The 21,835-nt window shown below is 27.3% G+C and overlaps 4 protein-coding genes across 4 annotated transcripts; 1 reads left to right on the plus strand and 3 right to left on the minus strand.

The window, feature by feature from the left end:
* Positions 1-4,633: 4,633 nt before the first annotated feature.
* Positions 4,634-7,960, minus strand: LOC132929089 (large ribosomal subunit protein eL22-like). The gene is made up of 6 exons (XM_060994179.1): positions 7,800-7,960; positions 7,304-7,537; positions 6,507-7,238; positions 6,319-6,440; positions 6,136-6,241; positions 4,634-4,756 (listed from the first exon to the last, which is right to left on the minus strand). The coding sequence occupies exons 1-6, from the start codon at positions 7,818-7,820 to the stop codon at positions 4,712-4,714; spliced, it is 1,260 nt and encodes a 419-aa protein (XP_060850162.1). The 5' UTR covers positions 7,821-7,960; the 3' UTR covers positions 4,634-4,711.
* Positions 7,961-11,422: 3,462 nt separating this feature from the next.
* LOC132928268 (paired amphipathic helix protein Sin3b) lies at positions 11,423-15,765 on the minus strand. Its single transcript, XM_060992820.1, has 2 exons — positions 11,578-15,765; positions 11,423-11,508 (listed from the first exon to the last, which is right to left on the minus strand). Exon 1 carries the CDS (start codon positions 15,323-15,325, stop codon positions 11,750-11,752), a length of 3,576 nt encoding a protein of 1,191 aa, XP_060848803.1. The 5' UTR covers positions 15,326-15,765; the 3' UTR covers positions 11,423-11,508; positions 11,578-11,749.
* A 399-nt stretch (positions 15,766-16,164) lies between these two features.
* On the plus strand, positions 16,165-20,047 carry LOC132928269 (protein OSCP1). Its single transcript, XM_060992821.1, has 6 exons — positions 16,165-17,309; positions 17,445-17,755; positions 17,836-17,995; positions 18,815-18,968; positions 19,043-19,240; positions 19,491-20,047. The coding sequence occupies exons 1-6, from the start codon at positions 17,198-17,200 to the stop codon at positions 19,645-19,647; spliced, it is 1,092 nt and encodes a 363-aa protein (XP_060848804.1). The 5' UTR covers positions 16,165-17,197; the 3' UTR covers positions 19,648-20,047.
* Positions 18,534-21,404, minus strand: LOC132928270 (protein aveugle). Its single transcript, XM_060992822.1, has 4 exons — positions 20,939-21,404; positions 20,259-20,375; positions 19,652-19,833; positions 18,534-18,974 (listed from the first exon to the last, which is right to left on the minus strand). The coding sequence occupies exons 1-3, from the start codon at positions 20,975-20,977 to the stop codon at positions 19,663-19,665; spliced, it is 327 nt and encodes a 108-aa protein (XP_060848805.1). The 5' UTR covers positions 20,978-21,404; the 3' UTR covers positions 18,534-18,974; positions 19,652-19,662.
* Positions 21,405-21,835: the final 431 nt, after the last annotated feature.

Below are 21,835 nucleotides of genomic sequence, written 5' to 3' on the forward strand. Positions count from 1 at the left end.
ACTTTAAAAAAGCGTCTCACACTAATCACTAGTGAAATTGTTTCTCGATTATCTTAATTAGCACCTGTTGATATTGACCAAAATCAAGTAAGTATTATTTATAAATTGGATAAAATAATTTACTATTATACAGTATAATTATTAATTATTATTCATTTAGCATTATTTTAAATAAAAAGTTGATGCGCATTTGCTATCATTTGCAAATAAATCAGCGAAAATTCAAAATTAAGTGATAAAAAGAAAAATCTCTTTATTTTATTATGATGCATATACATTGCATATTTTTGTCTAGTGACTGATATTAGGATAAAAAGTATCTGGTAAAAAATTCACACGGAAAAATCTCCCGTTGCATATATGAAAATATATAAAATATAAAATTATAATAAATTTATTTATTAAAACTTAAAAAAAAATATCTTATAATAATATTATTATTTAAAAATATAATAATGTATTTATTCATTATAAAAAATCTCTATATAATTTTCTGACCTATTTATTTTAAAAAATTAGGAATATCTGCAGATTTATCTTCATCAAAACGTTGACATAAAATGTTCAATCAAACTTATTCATTATAAATTTATTAAAAATTAAAAGAATATGGTCTTATATAGTTATATAATAATATTATATTATTATTTAAAAAATATAAAAATGTATTTATTCAGTTATGAAAGATCTCTTATTTTTATATTTTAATCTATTTGTTTTAAATTAAAAATTAGGAATATCTGCAGATTTGTCTTTGTTTCCTTTTATTTTTACGGCAACTAGAGACTTTTTTCCGTTTACCCTAGTGACTATTCTAAACCTAAAACAACATTTTTATTGTATTTCTATTTTTTAATAATAAGTTTTAAAATTCCTATCTATAGAACTGGACCCTCCCCATAGAAAATTCCTAGCTGCGGCTCTGAGTCACGGTAAGATACATCACTGGGCACTGTAAATGTTCATTTGGACAAAGAAATTCGTTAAAGGAATATATCAATAAAGAAAATGGTACTATATATTTATTCAAATTTTATTACCGTTATGGAATTAATCCAAACAGGTAGGTATTCACTTTGATGTAATGTCGTACCTAGGTACCACAAAATATTTTTCTCATACATGATATATTCTATTTGTTGAATAATATTTTTCTATATTTTATGTATATAATACCCATCAAAATGTACCTACATGGCTACACACTAAAAATATACACATTTCTGTTTTTGTATGTCATTTTCGCGTTATATTCCAATAACTTAGATATAAACGTAAGGTTAGGTACTTAGGTATGTATGAATTATGAGTCTATGAAGAGTGATTAATTGGTAGGTACGATATATTCTATTATGTAGTGTTTATAAAAAATATTTTATGAGTTTTATCATATCTATAATGTCTATTAAATACTAGTAAGAATATTTTAGTAAAACTTTCAAATCCCTATAGTTAGATATTTATTTTTGAATTACTGCATCGTAACTAATAAATTATTTTGATTTTGTTGAAAGCTTCATAATTCGCTGTTTAAGCGTGAAAATTCTTGTTCTGAAATTACGATAAAATTTATTTCACTAGCCTGTTAAATGTGCCAATTATTTATTCAATTACCGAGTAGAAACCAGTAAACCACTCTAGAACTTAGAAGTAATTAATTTCTAAGTGTAGAGTCATCGTCTCGAAGCATTATTATTACAGATACAAAAGAAACTAACATCCAGGCACCCAGCATTGGAAAATCAATAGTTTTGTAATTTATTATTCTGCTTAGAATCTAAAATTGAATTTAAATTTTACATACAAAAAAAAATTTGTAGCGATTTATATATTACCATAGTCCATGGCTAAAAAGTAAGAATAAATTGATTTATATAATTTATATATGACCTCCTATAAATGCAGACAATTTAAATACTAAAATTTTAAGTTTTGTTGATAATACTGCTATAATACTATTATCTGAACAAACTATACAGATGCTTTGTATTATGAACTGGGAAGCAAACAAAATTCTAAATATTATCAATGATTGGTTTTGCAAGAATAAACTAAAACTGAACTTAAATATATTAATTAAATCTAGGTAAGTATATTTGTTTTAACATACCGACAAGGCCGTAACAAAAAAAAATTCAGGGGAAGTCCGGACCCCTTGGTCCCCACCCTCCCCACAGATACGGCCTTGCCTACAGAAATGTAATATTTTAAATTAAAATAATTTAATAGTCCATTAAATAAAATGTGTTTCAATATCTAATAATACATGTGGGCCAGAGTGTGTTAAACTAGAAAATGAGATGGAAATATGGAATTTAAATTTCTTGGTCTAATTATTGACTATAAATTTAAATGGGATAGCCATGTAAATTTTTTAAATAATACTTTACGAAAATTATTCTTCATATTTAATAATGCACACAAAAGAATTTTTTATTTATCTTTGCTACAATATATACTCATGGTATTTCGATTTGGGCAGGGACTTTAATATCCTTATTAATAGTAACAACTATAAATTGCATAATTAAATATCTATTTATTTTATTAATTCATACAACTACTACATTCATTTATTAATAAATTATTTCAGGTATGTTTTAAATTGTAATACTTTAATGAAAATTAATAAAAATAAACATTTAATTACCTATCTGTTTAGATCAGGATCCTAGTACATGATACAAACAAAATATAAATATACGTTTACCTATTTAAAATAAAGTTTTTGGTCAAATGTTAAGTATTAATATGAATCATTTTTGTAATTTGAAGTTATTCAAAACTCAAAAGCAATGTTAAAAGTCTTGTTTTATCTATATATGATTAATATTTTTAAACTTATATTTAGATAGATATTATGTATTTATTACCTTTACTCTTTACTTTTTTCTATTTGAAACCTATTTAAAAAAAATAATAAAATAAAATAAAGTATTCTAATAATATTGTATTCATAAGAATTGCTCCCCAGCACAAGTTTTGCTTATAGGGGGTGCTAATCTAATTTATACTAAATTGTATATAATATACAATGTATCACTTTGTTTATTTTGAAAAATATATTATATTATTATAATAAAACATTCTAAATTTATTACACAAAACTTATGAATTTACTTTTTAGTGAAAAAAATCCTATGAATTCAATTTGAGTCTTAAATCTTAAATGATTCTCCGAATCAAAATAATAAAAGTTTGCTTACAATATATATAATTATATAAATATAATATATTGGACTATAAAAATAAAAAAATTAACAGAGGAAATTGTTCTGTTACATAGTAGACGTTGAGTGTTCCTCTTCATTGAATAGGCCATTATACAATAAAAATTTGAGAATTAAATGATGAATCACTGCATAGAAAATATAGTTATGAAAGACGGTTCTAAACAATCTAAACTGAGGTCAGTCAACCATACTACTAAGGAATAAGAATATTTTAAAATATATTTATATCGATATTCTAAATTTATTTTTATATTAGTAATATGGTACGTAGGTTAAACTATTTTTTATCAAAAAGTAATCACAATGTATTAAGTTTTTAAAGTGTTGATTATTAAAATGGTGTAGTCTATTAATTTTTTCTTTGAAACACATTACAAAATGAAAATTAGAAAAAGTTGGTAAACAAAACCTTCAAAATGGTTATAAAGTATTTAATATTTGAAAATGTTTAGTTAGTAGTCATTAGTCAAATTTTTTATAGTACTGAAAATAGTGTATTATTTAAATTTATACATAAAGTAACTAAAACACAAGAAACCCAATACATAATATAACTTTTATTAAATTGTTATTATTTTAAAGGAGGTAATATTCCGAAGCGATAAGTAGTTCATTTACAGTGTTGGGTAAGTTACGTTACAGGTTATAAAATTGAAAAGGTAACTACATTACTTGTTAGTTACTTAAGAACAAAAGTAATGCGTTACATTACTTTTTTTGACTCAAAAGTAACTAGTTACAATAACGTTACTCTTATGTTATTTAAGTTTCATAAAAAAAGTCTATTTTAAATCAATCATGTTTTATATTTATTTTATACAATAATGTATCTTCAAAATTTTGATCAGTTATACATGCTTTTTTTTTTGTACAAATATCTCAAGCTACATTAAAGAGCCACGAAAGTGCCCTCAAAACACCGCGATATATATTCCCCAAAAACATTAAAATATAATTAAATGTATAATGTAACACGTTCTTCTGGTAAGTTACTTCTAAATAATTAACGTTGTTTCTCTTGGCGTTACCCAAAAATATTAGTAACGAAGTTACCATAACGTTACTGAAAATTGTAACTATGTTACAGTAACAAGTTACACATGTTACGTTATTACCAAACACTGTTCATTTAAAAGTTCTAAGTATCTTTCAATCTATTTAGTATTAATTTGGATAAAAGATTTCACCAAATATAAAGTGAAATTAAAATAAATTTATCATACTTCTTATGTGGTTATTGCCATCAAATATAACAAAAACTAATATTTTCTAGTATTTGATTAGAATATACAATATGGTATTAATATAATATTATTAATATCAGTGACTATTATATAATGCTTAGTCACAATTCCATGTTGAAAGCAGATATGTAACATAATAATTAGTAAGAATATGAATATTTTTTTGTTTTTTTATTATTAATAAGACGATGTACAAGGAGTCAAACAATTAAAAATAAAATTTGTTTTCAATCTTTAATCAGCATTATCCTCTTCGTCATCATCTTCAGCATTATTGATCTATAACAAACATTTTAAAAAATTAATTGATATAAAATTTATAGCAACTATTATAGATAAATTTGGTTATCATGAAATTTTAAATTAACTATTTAAAATAATACAGATCATGAGTATGAATTTTATTCATTGTAACATAAATATTTTTAAACTTTTTAATTTGTGGCCAAACTGTTCAAATTATATTAATATAATTGATTAGTAATTTTTATATTTACTAATACATAAATTTTTATTGAAGTATTTGATTATTTCACCATTGGCTGGGAAAGTTTTTATATGAACAAGGCATTTGGGGCAAAGGTTTTTTTCAACATAACAAACTATGGTTACAATTCAGTATTTCCTACAATTTATGTGAAACTTATATAACAATAATAGTATCGAGTTTTGTTTCTACATATTTCTTATTTTAAAGTATTATACACAAACTAATTTATACCTAAATTATACTTATAAATAAACAAAAACAGTAAGCATATTTATTGTAAACATTCTCTTTAAGTGAATTTATATAAAAATAAAACAATGAAATATTAATATTAATTAAACACAAAATTATTTTTATAGATTTAATGCCATAAGCATTGATTATTTATAGTATAGATACGCCACACGTAATAGAAAAATATGAAACGCCCAATATAAATTAAAAACATTTTTCAGACGGCAATAAGACAGGAATAAATTGATAAAAATTTAAATATGTTACAGGGTATATTTATACCTATAATATAATTATATACTAGCTGATTAATAATCCAATGTTTGGTTTACATCTATGGTTACAAATCTAACACTAACATTGTATGTATCCAATATTACTTCGAACGGTAACACTAAAAAATAGTCATATCCATTTGGAGTTTCTTATTTTCCCATTGGCATGTCTATACTACGTACAAACAATGCTAAAAGTATACTATACTCATTTTCTAGGACATATCTATTTTACAAAAAACTAAACTAAATTTATGTCTGGAATCCATTATGAGCTGATAGTAAAAATATGACAATTATTTGACACATGTTAAAATTTAAAGATAAGAAAATATGTTTGTTGTTGGATTTTTCTTTTGATATTTTTTAAAACGAATCTTTAATAGAATTTAATAATAGATCAATTAAATGGAATTTGCTATGAATTATGATGTTTGTTTATAGAACATATTATTAAACATTGATCATTTTCCAATAACTTAATAAAATACAAAACTTGAAACCATGGTCCTTAAGGACTCATACAAATATTTGGCCTAAATTAACAACATTATGCATCATGAGTCATATATTAGATTTTCTAGACCCAGTAATAAATCAGTATGTCTCACATACTTTTTCGTAATAAATATTATCAAACTTAAATTAAAATTTTGTACCTGGAAGTATCTGAGTTCATAGCTGTCTGGTCCACTATGGACTACCCTCAACCAATCTCTCAAATTGTTTTTCTTCAAGTATTTCTTCGTTAAATATTTCAAGTATCTAAAATTATAATACAATAATAAAAAAATGCTTAATTGTAAAATTGTTAAAAGCCAATATTATGATACGTTACATACCTCTTTGTGAAAGGTACATCAGAATTGACAATAATTTTAGTTTTTGTTTTTTCCAATGAAATAACATTACCAAAATTATTAGTTTTTCCGTTATACTTCATTCGTTCCTGAAGGAACTTTTCCTATAAATAAATATTAAATATATAATATTATAAAAACAAAACATATATAATAATATTTAGTCTTACGAAATTATTGACATCCATAATACTGTCTTCTACAGGATGAGTACAATCGATTGTCATTTTTCTAGTTTCCTTCTTCTTTTTCAAAGCAGCTCCTTTACCTCTCAATGTTGCCTTAGGTTTCTTCTGTACAGTGTTAGCTTTTTTTGTTAAAGCAATTTTCTTAGGCGCACCAGGTGCTTTCTTTAATGTGGGGGGAGCTACCGTCTTCTTAACAGTCACAGCAGCAGTCAAAGGCTTTTTGGCTGGAGCTGGAGCAGAAGTGGCAGATTTTTTCTCAACTGGTTTTTTATCGGTAGTAGGTTTTTTTTCAACTGCTTTTTTGGCAGCAGCTGGAGTTTTCTTGGCAGCTTCAGGTTCTTTCTTAGCAGCTTTAGCAGGTTCAGGTTTCTTTTCGGCTTTAACTGGTTCTTTCTTATCTTTTTTGACAGCTTTAGGAACTTCTTCAGCTGGACGTTTTGTAGCCTTGCTCTTGGGTTCTTCTTTAACTTTTTTTGGTTCTTCTTTCTTACCCTTAGCTGGCGGTGCTGCCTGTTGTTGAGCCTTCTTGGTTTGTTTTACTTCAGGCTCTTTAGCTTTTACTGGTTCAGCTTTTTTAGCTTTAGGATCAGCTTTGACAGCCTTAGGTTTTTCCTTAGCTGGTTCAGCTTTAGAATTAGCCTTAGATGGTTGTTGAGGAGCAGGCTTCTTACTGTCTTGGCTTCCTTTTGGTGCAACCTTCTTTGATGCAGGTGCCTTAAAAAAAAATTTAAGTTAGAAATTATTATTATCGAGTATTATAAATAATAAAAAATAATTACAGTTTCCTTCTTAGGTTGTTCCTTAGCCGGTTTCTTGTCTTGTGCAGGTTGAGCTTTGGGAACTTGTTTGGTGTTCTTTTTAGCTTGTTGTTTGGGTTCGACTACTGGTTCAGCTTTTTTAGGCTGAGTCTTAGGCTCAGCTTTTGGCTTAGGTGCTTCTTGTTTAGCCTTGGCAGGTTGTTGAGCCTGCGGCTTTTTGGCCGCAGGCTTTTTTTCACCACCAGCGGCTTTAGCCTTAAAAAATAACCATTATTATTATTATTTTGAAATAACGTTATTGTTTAAAGAAAGTAACTAAAATAAGTTTAAATCAATTACACTAAGTAAAGGTTATATAAAATTAACGTTAACTAAAAAGAGTAGAAAAATCACATGCGAGTCTTAAACACGAGTACAAGACGACCAGTCATAAATGATATACAAGTACTTTAGCACTTGTATTACAAATTAAATTTGCAATCTAAAGAATATAAATATAATATAATAAACATGTTACCTGTTTAGCAGCAGGAGCCATTTGAAACGAAAATATTAACTAGAAATACAAAAAATCTAAAATAAATTAACACTCGCTAAATAACGTGGTCGAGTATCACGAACAGAGAGTGAAAAGACGTGAAAATTAAACGACGATAGATGTGATGGGGGCCGGGGATGCTTTGGTAATCATGGAAGAAAAAAATTAAACTTACATGGCATCTTAACCTGTAAATCGTACAGTGCGGTACCCAGTACAATAGTTTTCGATTAATAGTTATTTTTTTTATCTTTTAAAACGCACGTGATCTTTTTTGTAATCAATTTATAATATAACGAAATTCTAATTCTTGGACGACCTAAACAGTTTTGTCTATTGGATTTTGTTTACAAATTACGAATAACAAATAACAATTTACAAACATTTTGAATGCCTTGAAATACCATTTATTTATCATATTTTAATGTCATAACTGTTATAAGTTATAACCACAGAAGAGATTTGTACTTAAAAGATAATGATTAATAGCATTTACCAGTAAACGAATTGATGATTATTTGTAATTCGTCGTAAACAATAATTATTACATCCATAAGTGATAACTCTTTTGTTGACCGTTCGGTTTACGCATTGGACTCATGAGAGACAATTGAGAGTCAGAGTACCACTAGTGCACTATTACCAGACGGCAGACATCAGAATTATAAATCTAACATGAAATAGTTCATCATTTTCATCAAATATTCAAATAGAATTTAATAATTTTATATATTTGTTGGTTGTTTTACAGACGGAAATTCTGTGTTTAAATTTCTTACATAACCCTTTTTTAAAAATTTTAAATAAGCTATGATTACAGATGTATTATTTAAAGAAAGAAAATGATGGTCAAAATAAAAATTCACAAATACAACATTTAACAATAAACAACAAATTTTAATTATGTCGTACATAATACTACATATTAAATGATTTGTGGTTTGTATGGACATAATAATATAAAATATATTTTAGATTATTGAAAAGTAATAAATACATCTGTACAGTTAAAATTCTACTTTTTGATAAGTGATAAATACAAATTAATTTTTACAGTTAAAATGCTACTTATTAATAATTTACATATAGTACCTATATAGTTTCACAATTTTAAAATTATAACATGGTTTACAATATAAAGGCTGGATGCCTGTTTTTAAAGGTAATTCTATTATTACAAATCTTATATTTTCTTATGTTTTATATAAAAATATAAAATTCACATTAATTATTCATAAAATGTTTTGAATAAAGGTAATTTTCTGTTTGAAAAAAAAAATGTCATTAAAAGTTATCATTTCCCTTTGACTTATTGAATGGTTAAAGAATGTATTGAATATTGTGGTTTGTGGAATTTTATTTAAAATGATACCAAACATAAACATTAATTTTTAAATTATGTTTTAGTATTAAACCCAATGTAAGGCAATGAGTATTTAAAATTTAAATAGAACACATAATAATTTGTGAATTATTAACATTACTAATTTTCATGAGTACCTATTTTTAACTTCATTGTTTTTTGTTGATACTTGATTGCTTTAGAAAAAAGAATAAATATAATACAAATATACAGTATAGTATATAGTATAAATATTGAATAGTATAAAGAATATATGTTTTTACTTATTGCTAAATGCTAATATTAATAAAAAATACTCATAGATATATTTTTACTTGAATAATCATTTAAAAATTGTTTATTCAATAATTATGTTTAACATAAGTCTAATAATTTAAAACCAGTCTTTATAACCCATTTTCAGCCTTTATTAAGTACCTATTGGTATTTATTATGGGTAAAGTAGGAATTAATCAAAAATGTATGTTTAGTTTCATATTAAAATTGTTTTAAAGTAACTACATTGTAAATTGTGTATAAAAACTCATTAAAATACATTTTTGTCAAATTAATATTTTATAATATTCACAAGATGTTTGATTGTTTACAAGAATTACGGTAAAAGTATAAAAGTAAATTCAAAAAGTATAAAATAAAACTTTAATTAATTCTTTTCAAATAAATTAATCAATATATATATAAACAAACTAAAAATAAAAAAAATATAATGCAAACAATTCAATTAAATTTTAAAAAAAAAACTGTAATAAACATATTACAATTTACAAGCAACCAAGGATATCAATTCAGAAAATGGCAATTTTATTGACATTTTTATTCATATAGATAATATATTTTAAATTTTCATGCCTATCTTAAAATTCATTAAAAATACTACTCTCTAAAAAATATTTTCCTATTTATTAAATAAATATTAACATTTCTATGGCATGTATAATACAATTATCAATTCAATCATTTCTACACGTTAAGAAATTATTTATAATGAAAAATATATAAATTATTTACACCATTATAGGCTATAAATACAAAAAATTGTAACAAAATAATTACACATTTTTTGTTTACAGATTTAAAAAAACCTATGCACAATGGAAGAACCCACATTTGAACATGATTTGCTATTGCTGCACGATATTAAATTTAAAACTATAATTTATTTTATGCTAAGATCCTACATTCACAGTTTAAAGTATAGATTCTTAATAAAATTGGTTATTTGTTCTAATAGTGAAATTCAATTTCACAATTTTCACAATTGTTCCTATTGGTGTTCTAAAAAACATCCATTGGTAACTGATTAAAATATCTATTTTTCTACAGAAAAAGTAAAATAAAAAAATATACATAAATACAGCATTTCTATACATAATATTAATTTTTTAAACAATAGTAAAAATGTACAAATAAATGATGTTAATGATGTAGAATGTAAAATGACTGTCCACTGTTGCTAGAATGGATGGTAATTGGATTGCTGAAAAAAATAATTTAATTAATTAATTTAACATTATATCAAATAGGTTCAAATAAAATTGTTTTTTAAATATTATTCAATAACCAATATTTTATAATATTAATTTGAAATACTAAGGAATCAAATTAAAGCTAAAAAATGTTATTTTCCTAATAAGTAGGTAAGTAGTTGCAATAAAAAGAGTTATTAATTGAATAATTAAAAATGAGAATTACTAATATATATTTAATATGTTGTAATGACGTGTCAAATGTAATTGTTGATATCAAGTTCTTTTAGGTTAATGTTAATGACTGGTGTCAAGTATTGTTGACAAAATGTAAACAGTTATAAACACATGACTTTTCACAATGGCTTATGCTAACAATAATATATTTTCTTTTAAATTATTAATTAGTTATATTTAACAAATCAAATTACTTTACTAAATCCAAACTCCCAGAATAATATTATTTTGACATCAACAAACTTAATACCATACACATTTTATTAAAATGATTATCATAATTTTAGGTGATTTGATATCACAATTACATATAACTACCATTTATATGACAAACAAGGAGATTAACTATATCTGTACCAAATTAAAAATATTTATTAAGTTACCTTAGTTATTCCTTGAATATTCAATCAACAAACCTTCGAGGAAATTAGTTTAATATTTTTCTGAAAAACAAAGACTTATTATTAATACATTTCTTTTATTTTATTACAAAAAATGTAGTTTAACAATTTTTTGAAAAAAAAATATATTCTTACTTTTATGAAAAAAAAATATGTGGCAACTGGCTTATTTGATGCTCATCAAATGTCAATGAATAGTTATATACAATTGTAAGGCAAAACTGAAACATAATTAAAAATATTAGTAACATAGTTACTTAGTTAATTTATAATTTTATAAATAGCATTACCTTTTAAAGTAATAGTTCAGACGAGACTTTGGAATCAATACAGAGCAAGAAAAATTAGGCTACATATTGTAGTAGAAACACAATTTATGTAAAAAATTAATAATAATAAATAATAATTAAGGTATAGAATACTTGGTTATTTAAGGTTAGATCATTTTAATAAACTGAATATTTAATTTTTAGGACTTTGGTTTTCTTCTTGTTTATCATCATTAGTTTCAGATAGTGGTTCGTTATCAAAACTTGTCCATTTACCACTGTCCTGATTATCATCTGTGTCAGTGTCCAGCAACTCAAACGTTAGTTTACAGTTAGATTTGTATATAAATATTTTATAGCAATTGTTATCGTTACTCAAGGCAGATTCAGCTCTACGTTGATATGCTGCTTCTTGTGCAATTCTTTGGCATGCTGTACTGCAAAGACCACCTGTCCCATTCTTTTTACTTTCTTTTATAAATAAATTATAACATTCTTGACAGTATTCATCAGACACTAAATGCTGCAACTGACGAACAGCATAAACAACAACCTTATCAAGTGTAAATCCTACATATGCGTGGATACCAAACATTTCTCTTAGCGTGTCTTCATATGTATTTGAATCCATATTGCCATCCAGGACATTTTTAATCATATCGAGTAGAGCAGGATAATAGTCTTCTAACAGAATTGGTGAATTGGGATTGAGATTAAGCTTTTCAGCTGCAGTCTCTGATCTAGTCACCTGATAAATACATTCGTCATGAAGTAATTGTGAGGCTTTTTTATATATCTGAGTAAGGCGATCACATAGTATATGATGTAGTCTGAGGAACAAATACCAATTATTATTGCCATAAAATAAAGTGTAACATTCTTCTGTACTAGAATGTTCAGGTGCTTTTAATTTATCATTGTCAGTTATTTTAAGCTCGGGTAAATCTTTTTCTTCGGAAATCCGCAAAGATGCTTTAGTTGTTTCAGGTGAATTATTATTAGAACAATCATTCTGACCGTCACGTTCATCGTCACTTAACTCTTGCCTCGGATGATGAAACATATCGGGTATAAACCTTCTAATAAGCGATTTTATTTTTTGTTTATCTTCTTTATTAATACTTGCTTGTCTCTTGACATGATGAATCAACAAATTAGCAGCATCATCTATAATTGATTTATCGACATATGAAAACACCAAATGAGGTCCAGTGCTAGTATCACTCTGTTCATTACGCTCATCATATAAAGCTTCAATTTCATTTAGTAACGATTTTGATCTAAGAAATTTCATATCACTTTGTTTAAAATTAACACCTTGATGATCTAATGATTTAAGATAGTACTTTTCATTTTGACTTTTCCAAATTTCATTAAAAGTATTTCGTGCTAATTTCCATTCTTCATTTTTGGATTTTAACCTTTTTAAAACTATTGGAACAGCGGATAATGGATTTTTTTGAAGTCCTTCAAGTATATCTGATGTCTTATCACCATATAATCTTTTAATAGCTCGTCTATTAGTTGTCATTGAAGTTGTATCACTACCAAAACTACAGTCTTCCAATTTAAACTTAGATATTTCTTCAGGTGTCATTCTACTAAATCTTCTTGATAGTTCTTCTAAACAATATATTGCTGCCAAATTAATTTCCATTACGAGATCAAGTTCAAATCTTTCATCTTCACACCTATGCATATATTCTTCATATTGAGTTTTTCGACTAGTGGCAAATGATGATTCTTCAGACCACGTAGGGAAAGAAACCCACGTGTCATTCAGTACTTCATAACACATTTTCGTCCTACCACTACATTTGGGAGTTAAATAATCTGAGGGTACAGCACAATAACTTGCACCTAACCTTTTACAGATGCTATAATCGATATCAGTAGGTAGATCACCAGCAGATCTATCTTGGCGATTAGATCCAGGATCGAGCAATGAAAAATGTGGTAAGCCACAAAGTTTATTTTCTGTTGGAACTGCGGCAGCATTATTGCTTTTTTCACTAGTCCCAATAAAATCTTTGAATCTTCTAAATAATTCTGAGTATTTTCCAAGGAAAGGCTGCACTAAATTTAGCAGTTCTGATTTCGATATGATCTCAGTGTAATACAAAACTAAGCACCTCAAGAAATCATCATACGCGGAAGCATTATGAATTGATTTCCTAACGAGATCAAAAAATGCAAAATCTGTTAATGTACCGTATTTATATGCTTCTTGATAAGATACATCTCCCAAGCTTGGAAATGGAGATTTTGGTTTTTTAGGCGGTGGTAAATTCTGACTGGAAGAAAATGACGAAGTTCTTTTGATAGCTACGTTTGGAACACTTGATTCTTTTACAATTTCTTTAGTAATTGGAATAGAGGCCGGATGTTCTTTTTTAATGGGGGGTGGCGGTGGCAAAGGAATTGCAGGAGGTGCACTAGTAACAACAGTAGTCTTCTTGGGAGGGACTATACTAGTTTCTGCTGCTTGTTTGGCATCAGGAGTTTTAGCATCAGGTAGAAACTGTCCAAATTCCAATAGTAAATCATCTTGGTTTTCAAACAATTTGGCAACTTGCTGATATACTTCGGCTTCAGTTAATGTTTTTTCTGCCACCGGCACATTATCTTTATGAGTTTTTTGCTCTTTTTGATAAGTATGTAATATTTCTAAAAATCTTTTATATTTTTCTGGTTGCCCTTGAAAACGATTTTTTATTTTATTCACATAATTTATGGCGTGATTAAACTCAACTGGTTGATTTTGTGAGTTGGTTGATTCTTGAGTTGTAGGTATCGACACTTGAGGTATATTCGATGCCACTTGGCTTAAGCTAGCTACAGACAAAGGTATTTGAGTTGGATGAACACTGCTAGTAGGCGCAGTAGGTGTCACACTATTGTGCGTCGTATGATGATTTATTACAACCGAAGTAGTATTGACCTGATTTATGGCAGGTAAATGTCCGGCTGGTTTAATTACTACGGGCGGTGTGGTAGTCAAAGTGACAGGTGGAGTAGTAACTATTGGAGTACTTGACATTATATGTTGAGTTGTCGAATGTATTATTGTCTGGGAAGATGTGATTGCCGGACTTTGAGGTATCGACACAGAAACATGAAAGCCAAGTTCGTTATTTTTTATTTCTATTTTATAACCCGGAGGTAGGAACGTATTGAAACCAACTATGAGCTCAGGATGACCTTTGAATAGGTTTGAGACCCGTGTTATCACTCCGGGGGTGTCTATGCTCTGTGATTTGAACTCTTTCATTATGTCCAAGAAGTCATTGTACACTTGAGGTTGATTACTAAATTTATATTTCACCTGATCCAAATAGGACAGGGCATCTTCGACCTTGAGCCTCTGAAACTGAGTCTGCTGTTGCTGCTGCTGTTGTTGCTGCTGTTGCTGTTGCTGCTGTTGCTGTTGAATTATGGTCGTGGGCGGTACGACTTTTTGCCTTATCTGCTGAATAGTGTGTTGCGCCTGTATCGTGTGGAGGGCTGGCATGGCGGAGCCACCAGGTAGCGAACCTGGAACCTTTTCGTTGATGGCTAGGACCGGCATTGTGGGCGCGCTGAACGGCTGCACGGTATTGAATTGTATGTTTGGATTATTTATGGCCTGCGAAACGAAATTCGACTGGACAACATTGGAAATGGTTACCAGGTTGGGCCTGGACCTAGGCGGTGAACGGGTCGCAGCGGCGGTGGCGTATGCGCCGACAGTGTCCGCGGACGCCATGTGTTCATCCGAATGCCGTTTCATTTCTCGTCACATTTGTCCGGTTAACTAACATTACGACGAGCATCGGATCGGACCAACGAGCGGACGTTAACATAGCATTATCGCCGGGCACGGCTGCGGCGCTCGGCACGAAAAACAAAACGTTTGGTCTCTGTGCACAGAACTGATGATCCGATGGACGGTTTGAGATAGATACGCGACGGAAGCGAACGGGACGACGGGGATAGAACAATTTTTCATGTGAGTAACGATACGCGGACAGACCGAAATGCAATGCAACGCAAAGTGTAAACAAACGTTACGCTACCGATCAGCGTTAGTGCGGGAGACGGGCCGCTTGTTGAGGTGAACCCCAGCGGGGAATGGTTGGCGGGTGGTGGGGACATATGAGAGAAATCTAGCGGTGGCCACGTTGCCGGACCGAACAACGGCCGTTCCGTTCCGGCTCTGACTAGTGTTCCGACGCTGCGCCGTCAGCCGATTTCCCCGGTTGAACACGACGCGTCTCTTATCAGCGACTGTCCGGCAACGCCGCATCAGGTGTTTCACTAACAACTGTTGCAAAATGGCTGACGATAATAAAACGGTTGTCGCGGTAAAATACGAACGCCTCGGCGACGTCCGCGCATCGCTCCCAGGTCCACAGATTTACGGGAGAGTTAAAGTTTAGTTTAATTTCCTAAGAGTTCTCTGCTTTTCATCGTCATCCGACATCCCGCAAGTAATCCGGAAATGGCCCAGACACAATGTTATCGTACCAAGTCGTTCCGTGCATTCTCGGATTGTTGTCGACTTGTATATATATTATCCGGTTGAAGGTGTTCGACGCCATAGTTATAGGTCGATCGCGGACGGTACATTATAATATAATTGTTATTACGATTTTTGGCTATTGTAGTCTGTACACAGAGATGACTGGTGTACCACGAAATTGACCATATTATTATTATCAAAAATATTTTCTCAAATCTCAGTTGTACACTTGTACACAGCTGCTACCACAATCCACTACAACAGTGATGACGACGAAATATTCCGTATTCGATGTATGATTTCTCTTCGCATCGTATAAGATTTGTGTTGCACATTTAAATTAACTAATAACTATATTATACTACGGATTTAAATAATACTTATCGTACTTTTATTTAATATTCGACGGGTAGTTATAAACGATTCAATTTTCAATATAATAACTACTAACTAGTTCAAAACGTACCTTCGATATAATTTTTTAGATAATACGCATATTCCGTAACACTTCCATACGTCGTTAACAGCTATTTGTACAATATAATATATATTATATATCTACCTACCAACTTTTGTTTAAATTTTGAGTATCTTGATGAATAATAATATATAGGTTCCTACAATTTATAAATTAGTCGTTGAATTATCAGCTAAATTGCCGGCTTTAACGTAACATATTAACCGGACGTTTAAAACGTTTAAATTCATTATTGTTTTAAATATTGACATGGTTTAATTTATGGAAAAATATTTATTTATTAAATATTGTTGGCCATATATTATAGGGTCAAGGTTACGCGTTTATATATTACATATAAGATATAACTTACTTAATACTTATTATATTATTATAGTTATTACTTAAATTTGTTCACACTGTAAGTTATATTTATGTGGTCATCACTTTATATCAATCCTATTGGTTAAATGTTGTTATAAGCAATAAAAACCAATATAATAATAATAATAATAACAATAATTGTTTACGAGCGTCGAGCAGGTATACCTTCTACCTATATTATATTATTATAATATAATATGCTTGGTTTCCATGGTTCCTCTGAACAATAACAAATTAAAGTTGGGTACCTAAATGCAATTTACATTAAACCTTTAATATTTTTACTGATATTTTTAAATATGGCTTTACAGACGTATTCGATTTTATATTTAAATTTAATATGTGAAATGATTTATGTAGTGGCAGAAAGATTAAAAACACAAAAGATTCAAATAGATAAATCTAAATTAGGTACTTATTATAATATCTGTTATCAATTATTACAAATAATAGATATTTTCATAAAAAAATTAAATCATTTACATAAATATATCAAATTTACACAAATATTATAAAAAGTAATGATTGTTTTGGTTTATATTACAGTTCTTAATGACATAATTGCTGCCTCGCTTAACTGTCCATTTTTATTTGTACCAACATCTATCATTGACAAAGATATTTTAGATAAAAGTATATGTTGTGCGGTTCATTCTTCAATTATGCGACTTAATAATTCTAGTATGGAAAAATTAATGGGTTTGATAGAAACCTCTGTTAAAATGCAAATGTTCTCAAGTAATGGTCCGAGGCAAGTATTACTAGTAACATTGAATCATTTAGATTCTATCCGTGAATTGGCAGGCACTCATCAATTGAAACAAAGTGTAGATGTCATTCAACATAATTTTTATCAAGTAATTGCTTGTTACTTTTCCTTCATTATTATATATAGCTTGAAATTTGAATAAGTAAGTATAATTCGTTATTATTAAAGACCTTTGAGAAAATGACAAATGGAGAAATAATGAGAATGCGTTACGCAATGTTGAACTATTTGCAAGATATACATGTCAAAGTTACCATATTTATTAAAGAAGGTTTACAGCGATATAATGGGTCATTTGTTTCAGTAGGAAAATGGGTGATACCATATGGTTAAGTATATTTATAATTTAGAACACATATTTTATTTAGGTTTAGAAATTTACCTTTTATAGTTTTAATATAATAATTAAAAAACTGTATATTATGTTCCATTATGTAATTAAACTATTTAATATTACTTCAGAATGATATTTTATAATTTGCATCAAAATTAGAACATTAATATAACAATATGTATCAAAAAATTATTATGAATGGTTCATAACGCATTTTAAAACATTTTATTCATAGACATAATTTGTATTTGTTAAGGATATAACTTTTTTTCAACATTAAATCCATACAATCATGTATATATTTCTCTTACTTTTATATACTGTAAAATAAAATGTTTATAAATTAATAGAACATTAAAAAAAATTAAAATGAAATTAACTATTTATGGTTTTTTTTTTTTTACAAACACTTTAATATAAAGTAAATTCAGTACAAAATTACCTAAAAATATTTTAATAAATAAGTTATATAGCTACCTATATTAATTTGTTCCAAAAATGTTTGAACCCTGAAGTACATAAGTAATATATATCAAAGTTTGTATTTATGTTTAATTAAAATGGTTGAAATATATATAGTAGTAAGCCATTATACAATTATAATATACAATTAAAATAACAAATTCAATTATTTATATAAACAAACAACAATTATGCTGAAATAGTTAAATTTAAGTTATAATAATTTGTAAAAAATAAATTATTTGTATTATTATAATATATTAAAAATAGTAATTTGATAATAAAATGGTTTAAAGTAGGTAATAGTTCTTATCAAAATATTTAGGATATCATATTTATAATGTATTGCAGGATGTGAAGCTCCAGGTGTTATAAGAGTATTCAATAAAAATAGTACTCTTATTGACATCAGTACATTTCATCCAATATCATTTTATAAAGTGGAAACCGAAATAGGTTCAATTAAGCCTAATAGTCCTCGTATCACAACTCTTGGGCTTTCAATGTAAAACTGAAAAATAAAAATACTAATTAATACATTAATATAATAAAATTAAATATTATTTTTTTTATTTTCAGATTTAATATTAATAAAAATATTAATCAATCATTAGAAGAAACGTCAGATCCATTATTTAATGGCCAAACTAGTCGTGATGGATATAAACAAGAGATGGATCTTTTTGTTACACAACTTATGGGAAGTGATAATGATAATGAAGAAATAGATAATTTGGATCTAGAAATATTAGAAACTCCATTAAATTTAAATGAAAGGTAATGAGAGAACAATATTTATTTCAATTTAAATTATTTTAAGTTATAAAAATATATTATTATTATTATAATATTACAGAAGATTTTATTTTTAAAATTGTATGATTTAAATTTTAAAGCCATACCAATTAGTACAATAAGTAACATTGTGTAACCATAGAAAAGATAAAATAAATAAATGGCAATAAATATTTCATCTATTCTATGATACAAAATATACAAATATTAGTAAAAAATAAATATATTTCAGCAAAATAGAAGAAAAAATGTCAGAACACAATATTTTAGATTTCAGTCAAATTACTAGCAATTTGTCTTTACAAAATATAAGAGCCGAAATGGATGATTCGGTTTCAAGACAAACAGAAGATTTACTAAAGATGATGCAGTTATTAGATTTAGAATAATTACCTATTGAGATTTTAATCATAAAGATTGTTTCGTTCCAGATCTCTAAATTCTAAAATATAAGTTTTAAGTCGTAGTTTAAGTATTTCACGACAAATTTCTTGACTATGATCTGGATTTATAATGCCCATACGATACAGTTGATTTTCATTAATTCTTATTAAAGCACGTCCAATTATTTCATGCTGAAAATAAATAATGATATAAACATTAGTAATAAATAATTATGAGAACAATTTTATTTAAATCTAATTTAGTAATTTGTGGTATTCTGTTTAGTATCACTTTAATGTACGTTTATTTTTTATTTTAAGTATTCAATTTTATAATTATGTTAAATCATTAATATGTTAAATTCTTTTTGAATTCTACAATAAAATATCTATTATTAGTTTTAAATTTTTAATGTTTAATTTATCAGTTTTTGTAATTTAAATCTTTATATTATAAAAATGACTAAAAATAATACAAGTCAAAAATATGAACCCATTCTTAATATAACTAAAATAAAAAGCATTTTATAAATACTCGCAATTCAGTTCTGATAGAAAAATAAGTTTTACATTTGATTTTAAATAAAGATATTTTTAATTATTTAATAATAAGGTACCTGCAAGAATTTTTCTCCATATAAAACATAATAATCATAGCAATGACGGCGAAACCATTTTTGAACATCTTGTACAGTCCATTGATAAACAACTTTGGGCCGAGCTGCTCGACTATTCTAAGGATAAAATAAAATTGTACACATCACAAATCAAATAATTTGAATAGATATATGTTCAACTTAATAATAATTATTATTTAATCAAAAATCACAAAAGTAAGTTTTGTTCTAAATAATTATTCCAATAAAAAAATTGTTATCTGCAAAATATAATTCATATTTCTTTTATTTAAGAGTTTAAGACCAAATAATTATAATTTTTGCAGGTTGTGGTATAAGTTTTAAAAAATTATTATTCAATAATATAAAATTTAATATAATATAATAAAATTTTGTACATAAAAATGTAATGAATAATTGAGATAATTTAAAAACACACATTGTTCCCAAAATAATTAAAATTTTAGAACAATTTAATAAGTATTTAAAATTTCTATTATAATGAACAGGTAATTAATAGGACAATTATTAATAATTATTACGTATGATAGGTAATTATAAGATTGCATTTTAGATCAAATATATTGATATATTATTCATACAACCTTAGTAGTTAAGTGTAATTAATTATATTAATAATAAATGTAATTAAATAATATTATCGTAAATTTAAATTTTACCCTTGGTTTGATGACATTTTGGTTATCTTCTAAAATCATTGCTTTTTTTACTATACTTTATAACTATACACTTAAAAAATATTGAAAAATTAAAACATTTTCACATTATCGCAAACCTAAATGCCTATCATAACTTAACAATTATATCCTAGATAGTCGGATAGATAATATAAGTATAGACATCTAAAATATGAATACAACTTCATTCAAAATTTTTGAATAGAATAGATTATTCAGTATTCTACAATTAATGTAAATAAATACTATATAGGCCTATAGGTAAGTAAATAATAAAAAAGCAATGATCGACAGGACACAGTTTTCTCAGATAATTCGTAGCCGATATCAGCGATAATAATTGATAACGTTCTTCAAGGCCTCGGCAGCTAGCAGCTGCTACTGCTTAGTGCTTACACGTGAGTTAGGGTCATGTGACAGCAGTTAGCAATGTAGCGAATATGCGATGTGAGCATGTGGCATACTGGCATGTGCTCAAGGTTTCAAAAGTTTGAAGTGTCTAAAACTAAACAGTAAACACACACATTGATGTGAACCTACAGCAGCTGCTGCCCATGTGGCAGATACCTGTATTGATATATTTTTTTGTTGTCTATCTACTAATAATGATCTGTTACGGTCATCGATTTCACCGATTGTCAATTGTAGTATTGTACCATTGTTATTATTATTTGTTCGATGATTTTGTATAGGTAACATCATGTTCAATGATCACTATTCGCAAATATTATGAATAAATGAATAATAATAGTATACATATTATTCAGTAGGTATATTATACATTCTGCAATCTACTTATAACTTATATCATCACGTCATATTTACATAATATTAAATTTTGTTCATTCATGTTTGAACTTATATAGATATAGGTACTTA

Source organism: Rhopalosiphum padi, chromosome 4 (assembly GCF_020882245.1).
Source record: "Rhopalosiphum padi isolate XX-2018 chromosome 4, ASM2088224v1, whole genome shotgun sequence".
Classification (NCBI taxonomy): domain Eukaryota; kingdom Metazoa; phylum Arthropoda; class Insecta; order Hemiptera; family Aphididae; genus Rhopalosiphum; species Rhopalosiphum padi.